Raw genomic sequence first — 8,630 nt, forward strand, 5'->3', positions numbered from 1 at the left:
AACATATGTATTTCTTATTTTGAAATCATCTTAACAAGAAACGGACTTTCGTTAGAGTAACTCAATTTTATTTAGGGGTTGTTTGGCAAATGGGATTTGGCGAAGGAAATGGGACTTTATTCCAAATAAAAGTCCAAGTCCTTGTTTGTTTAAAGGAAATAGGAATAAGAAATGAGTATAAAAACTAAGAAAGTCCATAAGAATTAAGTCTTGGAGGAAGAGTGATAATTGGTGAGACTTTCATTTTCATCTATTTTCTTTGAAGTCCCTAACATATCAAACAAAAAATAAGACTTTTATATCTTTAAAGTCTCATTTTAAAAGTCTTTTATGTGAAGTGTCACAAGTGTGATTTCATACACCTAGGGATTTATAAATGTTCACGGAAAATAAATGTATCTCATCGGATATTGACAAATCTTTTTTCTGGAATCATTTACGCCTTAAGCTCTACAAAAGGGTGTAGGAGAAGAAAATGACATCAGTGGTGGGAAGCACACTTTCATCGCCGCCGGCGATTCATTCTCCGGCGAAATTCGGAGCTCCAATTGCGACTGGAGCTTCACTTTCATTTTCCAGGCCATCTTCTCTCTCCTGCCGTCTTCTTTCTTCTCAACACTGCTTCGTTGTTCTTCCTCGACGTTCCAGAAGGTTATCTTCTTCCTTCCGATGTTTCTCCGGTGCGCCTCTTTTGCAAATAACTATTTTCATTGCTCTTTATTCAGAAATTTGAATCAAAATTTCCTTTTTATTGGTGATTGTTTCATTGACTGCCTGATTTTTCTTCTTTCTACTCGCTTGATTTGATCAGTCAGCTGTTTGACCGTTTATCTTTTTAATTGCATACTTTAGTTTTGGTACCAATCTGGTGAAATTGTTATTATTCTCGTGGTTTAATTTATAATTGGGATTTGAGATTTGAAGCTGCAACTGTCCATTTTTCAATTGAATTAGGTAGTTGGCCACTGCAAGGGGAGTTCATGATGGTTAAGAGTCATCATTGATGTAAAATTGAAATAGATTTGAGGCCATGGCAAAGTATGAGACTTGTTCCACAGATCAAATGGGCTTTGTCACCTAAAGTGCAATCTTTTTAGCCTATGAGCCTAGCAGGGATTATCAAAGCTAGCTCTGTTGAACTAGTGAACCCATGTCAGACACAGTTACTTGTAGAATTTTCATGTACTCAGAGGCAAATAGATTTAGGAAATGGGCTTTTAAAAGATAACACGTGATTACAACAACATTCTATTACCCCGTATCGTTCAATGACTCCCAACTCCCACCTGTGCGAGGTTTGGGGTGAGATATATGCAACTTTGTCCTTTTCAGTAATAACAAAGATGTTATATCCTATTAATCCTTGGTAGCAAACATCGTTTGCAACTTCATATAAATAAGAAGTGCACATAATAATTTAATGAGTCATTTAAATATGGTTCATTATAATATGGAACCAAAGAACTATAAATCTTTGACCGAAATGAGAGACGCATGCTTTTGTTTTGACATTGTGGGCTTGCTAGTGAACTCACTTTGAAAGAAGGGATCAAACAGTGCGAAGTTGTTGGATGTGTGAATTAGGGCGGTGGTCTCATTATCTTTCATCTCCCTTTCACAGCTTGAGGGACTCACTGACCTTAGAAGGTAGGTCAACACATGATTCCTTATGTTTCCTATCATTTCTCTTAAGTGCTCTTTCCTCTAGTTTCCGACAACGGAAGAATTTAAGGAGTATACAGTACCAAGAAAGATGAAGCATCTTCTATTGTTTTCCAGTTTTCCGTTACCTCTTTCTTTTATCTGTTACTTATCCTTGATGGTGTAAATGTGAATATCATATTTTGCTGCTGTAGGGTTTTGGCCTATAGCTAGCTTCTCTCTACTACTAGCCTAGGATGATTTGGTATTACAAATTAATGTTCTGGACATAGGGTCTTGTTCCAGAACAAGTCTGTGACCAAAAGTTGTAGAAATCTATCTTGAGATAAAGCATCCAAGTCTCAAGGGCGAATATATATTGAGACAGTAAAAAATGGCCAACTAAGGATGAAATAGCTTTTGTACTCATGCTGGCCAATTTATCCAATGCTTTTAAATCAAAGGGAAAAGACAAAGTTTTTTTATTTTTAAACTCATATCACTGGCATTAATCGCTTCTATGATCTTGAGCATACAAAAAAACACAATAATATCAAAACCTTAATCTCAACAATATAAATTATTTGTGGTTATTTATTAGCAAGTCACTGGTAAAGAAGGAGAAAATTGTTAAGGAAATTATGATATTTTCTTGTTCAATGCCTACAAGAGTACAATATATATAGAAGCTAACTACCATACTGACTAATTTCTTGATAATATAGGTGGTAAATAGCAAAAGGAAAACTTGTTGAATATTTTGCTTGTCATGTCTTCTTCAGTTGACGTGGAAGCTATGATGAACATAATTTTGTAACATCCTGTTGTGTTATCAATGCAGCCCTTTCCCCTGAGTTAAAGACGACTATTGATAAGGTTGTTGCTTCAAACAAAGTGGTTTTGTTTATGAAGGGGAACAAGGATTTCCCTCAATGTGGGTTCTCTAACACTGTTGTACAGATATTGAAGTCACTGAATGTGCCATTTGAAACTATTAATATTCTTGAAAATGAGTTATTGCGTCAAGGTCTAAAGGAGTATTCAAGTTGGCCAACCTTTCCACAGCTTTACATCGATGGGGAGTTCTTCGGTGGCTGTGACATTACTGTTGGTGAGTCACGGAGAACTCAATCTTTTCTAGAATCCAGTTGTGCTTTTGGTGATTTTCTTTTGAATGTTTTTTTCTCTTTGCCTGTTGATTGTCATTATAGCATCTGTGGGTGATATCAATTTTCAATTAACTTCATCTTTTTTATTAAAATTTACTTCATAATTATTATGGAACTTAATATGTACTAACACTAGCATAGTAGACTATGTGCGTGCTTTTTAGGACCTATCTTCAGTTTTACTGTCTTCTCTCTTGACTCTCACATTGACACTATATTTTTAATTGAGTTGAGTCCTATTCACTTAAGTTCAGCATAAATCAATCTTAGAGGACAGTCCCAATGTGCTGTGGGTTCTTTCCCTTTTGTGGTGTCACAGTGAGCTTTTGCATGAACGTGGCATTAGATATTACATTTGCACAATTTACAAAGAATCAAGACCATATTCTCAATATCTTATTTAAAGTACATAATTATCATTAAGAGGCTTCTAATTAGGTGGGGTTTGGAGGGGGACAAATGTACAAATGTCGCAACCTTAGCCTTGTTAGTGATAACATATTGGTTGTTTCTGATTGATTTTTGGTAACTAATATCATATATAACTTCACATAAATAATAAGTGTGCATGAAGTAATGAGTCATTTTATTAGTCCATTATAACTGAAACCAAAAAAGCTAATTTAAAGTGCATTAAAACTATATTATAACAAACTACGATTTACTTTAAATAAACAAAAGTGGTTTATGTTGGTAAAAACAGAATTTTACATCTTGAAACTGAGATTCTTTTATGATTTGTTATTGTTCTTATTCTTTACAATAATATTTATAAATGATGCCGAATTTTGATTGGAAATCATTCTCACTAATCAAAACTTGACTTTTTACCTTTTTAGATTATATTTAATTGTACATAATTTTTATGAAGGGAAATCAGGGTTGCATACTTTTATATGCATTAGATGTATCTTAGCACAATCTAATTAAATGTCAATAGTTTTGCATTCCAATTATATTCTTTAATTGATATTATAGATTTTTGGTTGGTGATTGCTTTTCAATGGTGTTTTGTTTATAGTAGTAGATTTTTACTTGGGGGGAAATAGATGATATAAGATATCCTTGATATCTTAGAATTTCACTTAAATTTTTTAGTGATTCTGTTTGTTGTAGATGCATTCAAAAGTGGGGAGTTGCAAGAAACATTGGAGAAGGCTATGTGCTCATAATGCAATGTGAGCTCCGAGTTTCTATAAACTTGTATTTTGGCCGACTCAAACTGGTACATTGCCTTCATCTTGTACATTTTTGGCTCAATTGCCCAATTATGTTATGCTCTCTTTTTTACTTTCAATTTTGTAGAAATGATTGCTGATTCTGATTTTGATTTTTTGGTACCACATGTTCCTAAAGACCTACTACTACTTGTTCTGTTGATTTTGCTATAATGTGGTTTGTCGCAAAATTTTGATTTTGATTGGTTGTAGCGGGAGAATACAGAAGTAAGTGAATCAAAGAAATGTTTAGTTGAGATGAAAGAGATGAAGCTTATGAATCAGATAGTAAAGAATGTGGGGGCAAATAGACAATATTAGATACATAGCAAAATTAATGGGACGACAAAAAAGAAAATTTAGCAAATTGAGTAAACAAAGGCATACTAGTAGCTAGAGCTTCAATTAATTTTGTTTACATGTTATATGTAAGTACTTTGCGCTCCCTCCCTCCCGTGTGCAAGACTTACCAATTTGTACATGATATACAAAATAAACTATTTTTGTAATTTTCATTGTTGTAGATTGTTGTAGATTGTTGATTGTGCAATAGGCCCAAATCATTAACATCATATTTTCTATAAAATTCATTTTTCCGTCCTTTCAATCAATTACATTGTGGTTGAAAAAACCAAATGACACAATAATAGTGGATAAGAGGGAGTAATTGCCCGCCTGTTGTTATTATTTGTATGGCGTATGAGCATTTTAGTTAATGTATATATGTCAATTTAATAGAGCTTGATAAAGCTCTTTTGTGCACTTAAGGAAATGTCTCTTAAAGGATTAACCCCTTGTGTTGCCACTTATAGTAAGGACAATAAACCCGCTTTTGCTAACCATCTTTTTGAGGTAATGAAGATTAATGGACTAAACCTAATGTAGTAATTTGGATTTTGTTACTTCACGGCTTGTGTAAAGCTCTGTGATTGAATGAGGGCTGAGGCAATGGGGTTGATAGGTAAAATGGTGAAGAAGGGTTGTCTCCTAATATCACTTTTAGTATTGTGATAGGTGGCTAATGTGAAGTTGACAACTTAGAAAGCAGTAGATGTGTTTCAATCTCTCCCTTCTAAAAAATCAAAGGCAAATTGGCATGCTTACGATTAAAGGACTTTTTACAGGAGTATAATTGACGAATGATGATGCTTGGGAACTCTTTAAGAAAATGGAGGATAATGTATATTCTCCGGATGCATGCACCGGGTTTTCTTTATGGTGATCATCTAGGCAAGGTTTCTAGGATAGTCAACCTTATGACTAACAAATAACTCAAGGAGGGTGCTACTGTAACCTTAATTGTTTTTAAGTTTACTAACTCGTTCGTGATGATTTTAGGGTTGGACAAAGATAATAGATTGTACAAATGTTGAGATCTTAACATGTTTGTAATTTAACATGTAATATTAACCATGATTTTGTTGACGATGGAATTAAGACTTTGGCATAATTGTTCTGTATTGTTGTATTATGCTTATTATTCATGAATTCTAATTTTGTTGTTTGCCAATGAAGCCACTACCTTTATTTTAGCTTTGTTAAACTAAAATAATATACTTCTATTTTAGTTGAAGTTGTATATTTGATGAGAAACTAAAAATGTACTTAATTAATATCGATTTTTATATATAAAAGCATTTTTCTGGAGTATGAAATATACTATTGACATAATAATTGATTATTAACACCATGTTTCTGAATTTCCCTTGGATATGCTTGATGCTTCTTTAGGTAAGAGGTAATTTGACACTGAATTTCCCTGGAGCTTGAAGATTGGTCTTTGCATCAAGGTCTTATCTAATTTGAGCATGTCTATTATTCAAAACGAAAATCATCGGACTGTGTCTCTGGACTCGTATTGTTGACGCCCTTCTTCACGATATTGTTGTGATTTGTGAAGCTTGAGGTATAGATGTCAGATGGAATTTGATTCATGTATACATAAGAAATGTGTATTAATAATGCTTGTCTACTACAACTACTCTAGTAGTTCATAAATTCATTACCATTTTATTCCAAATTTGGAAGTAGGCTTTGCTTCATTTGAGTGCTTTATTGTTTGCTTCAACTTATGAATGCACTATGTGACGTGAATCTTGGAAGACAACCTTTCATTGCATTTTGAAGTCATCCAAATCTAGTTTACAAATCTTACACATAGACGAAATCTAATTCTCTTTATTTAGAATTAAAAGTCATTTACCAAACAATTTTAGCTTTTTGGCTAATTAACAAGTTAAAAGTTAAAAAATAACCTAATTTCAACCTAAAACCATTTACTAATGGAATATGTATAGTCTTAAGCCATTCCATTAAAGATAATTTTTTTCTATGCAGATAAACGCAACTAATTAATATAAATTAACGATGAACATCTAATTTGAAAAGAAAATTGCATTGAAAATTGAAAATAATAAGGAAAAGTTATATAGAATAATCTAACTTTTTACTGATTTTCTTACAAGAATTTTTATTTTTGATTAATATGAATAATTCCAACTATAAGGAGTGCTTGGCTGCTTGCTAAGAATGCATCAAGGTAACCTTTTACCTATACACATTTTGCATAAAAAATTTAAAAGTAAATATAAAATTAGATTACAAAAAAATTTTAAAAAATTTTAAAATTAAAAAGAGAATCAAGTGATTTTTTTTTTATTTTAACTTATAATTTTTAATATATTATAAAAAAATTTAAAAATTTTTAAAATTAAAAAGAGAATCAAGTGAGTTTATTTTTTTGATTTTAACTTATAATTGTTAATACATTAGATTTTTTATTTTAATTTTTTTTGTGTGGCAATTAATCTTTTCTGTAACACCCTTAAAATAGGTCGAATGTTTGAAAACACTTTTAATGAAAAACATGAACCAAAACCTACTCATGGGAGTGTTACCGCCACATCTATTTCTAATAAAATAAATGTAAGGCTTAACGACTAAGAAATAACTTAATAATTTTAAATCCAACAAAGGGTCTTACAACATAAGAGAAGACTGAAACGCAATCTATGTCCATATAAAATTTAAACAACTTAAAGAAAAATTTAAACTAAAATACGACTCTAATAAAAGCTATGTTTCTAAGTGATCCTCACTCCACGATTCCCACGCAATCAATAACCTGCAACATAAGAATGCAAGAAAAATAAGGGAAAAACTCCCAAAATCAGAAAATCGAGTAATTCCAACTCCATCCCGTAAAATGATTAAATGATTTAAGAAAATAAAATATAATCAAATTGGAATAATTTTAGAAAAAAATAATATATAGCTGAGTAAAAAAGAAACATTTTGTGAAAACAATATATATAATATCACATAAACCAATTTATTAATTTGATATTTAATAATGACAAACACATAATCAATTTTTAATTTGAGGGAACGAGAACGCCAGTAGGTCGAGGCTTTACCCCTATACCTACTTCATCAAGAGGTCGTCACCCTAAATAATTCAAGGCCAGCAGAGTAGTATCAGGGAACCCTAGTGTGCACACCCCTTCTACTTGGATCACAACAAATAGAAGGAAGACCAAACATCATATCAAGTATCAGAAATAATAATACATGTCGGCAGCTATACTTACCAAACAGGACAACCTGTTCATCACCCTTCATTTCCCTTGTGTTACACTTTACGTGATTTAATATATTTTAATAATAAGTGTCGTGCACACAAACATATAATCAAACATACATTATATATTTTATTTTACGATCATAAATTTTCCCAAGAAAAATATATCTCAAGAATATGCAATTGCAATATTAATATTATAATATATTCTCCCAAATTCAATCGCATTTAAAATCATTATTAAAATAATAATACAACTCTCATCAAAATAATATTATAAATATTTCTCTTTCAAACTAAATCGTATCAAATTTCATTATCAAAATAATAATATAAATTTTATCAAAAATAGTAATTATAAATTCAAGTTTGACAAAAATATAGTAAATATAATTTGAGAATATATAAAACATAATATCATACAAAATAATGTCATATCAAATCATGCACCCATTTAAACACATTAGTTATCACTTAGCACATAATACTAACGGGATAGTCATAATTAGATGGACATTGAGAATTACCTTGTCACGCGCTCCTAGACAACGTACACTCCTAATAATCTCTGTCTACGAATCCGCTGTCTTTAATATCAAAATCTTGCGTTTTCTTGACTGACTTTTAAGCAAATGGGAGATGGAGAAAATAGTTTGTAGGAGAAAAATGAAGTATGAGTAATAATGTGAATGAATTAAGGGTAATTAGTTTAATTTATAGTAGGTAAGTGAGGTTAGTTATATGATTTAGAGGGAGAAGTTAGAGGTTAGAAGTTATTTGTTAATGGGGAGTTATTTTTTTATTTTTTTATTTTTAAATTTCTGAAATTTTTTTTATAGATTTATTATTACTATTATTATTAATTTTTTTTTAAAAAACGGATGTTACATTTTCTACCCTTTTGTTCGTTGTTACTAACAACGTATTTTTTAACTAGTTTCTTTGTTTATTGTTAGTAATAACGAATATACCTAAAAGTGTATTTTAATTTTTTTTATAATAAGCTTATACTTTTGAATTTTT

At 31.1% G+C, this 8,630-nt stretch overlaps 1 protein-coding gene across 2 annotated transcripts; it reads left to right on the forward strand.

Annotated features, from left to right (window-relative positions):
- The first annotated feature begins 370 nt into the window (after positions 1–370).
- On the forward strand, positions 371–6,069 carry LOC130809189 (monothiol glutaredoxin-S7, chloroplastic). Of its 2 annotated transcripts, none has more exons than XM_057674851.1 (4): positions 371–680; positions 2,483–2,752; positions 3,927–4,035; positions 5,759–6,069. In XM_057674851.1, exons 1-3 carry the CDS (start codon positions 476–478, stop codon positions 3,980–3,982), a joined length of 531 nt encoding a protein of 176 aa, XP_057530834.1. In that variant the 5' UTR covers positions 371–475; the 3' UTR covers positions 3,983–4,035; positions 5,759–6,069. The 2 variants fall into 2 exon arrangements, with proteins under 2 accessions (XP_057530834.1, XP_057530835.1); XM_057674852.1 differs by having other exon boundaries at positions 387–680; positions 5,152–6,069.
- The last annotated feature ends 2,561 nt before the right edge of the window (positions 6,070–8,630 follow it).

The sequence above is a fragment of the Amaranthus tricolor genome, chromosome 3 (assembly GCF_026212465.1).
Source record: "Amaranthus tricolor cultivar Red isolate AtriRed21 chromosome 3, ASM2621246v1, whole genome shotgun sequence".
Taxonomy (NCBI): domain Eukaryota; kingdom Viridiplantae; phylum Streptophyta; class Magnoliopsida; order Caryophyllales; family Amaranthaceae; genus Amaranthus; species Amaranthus tricolor.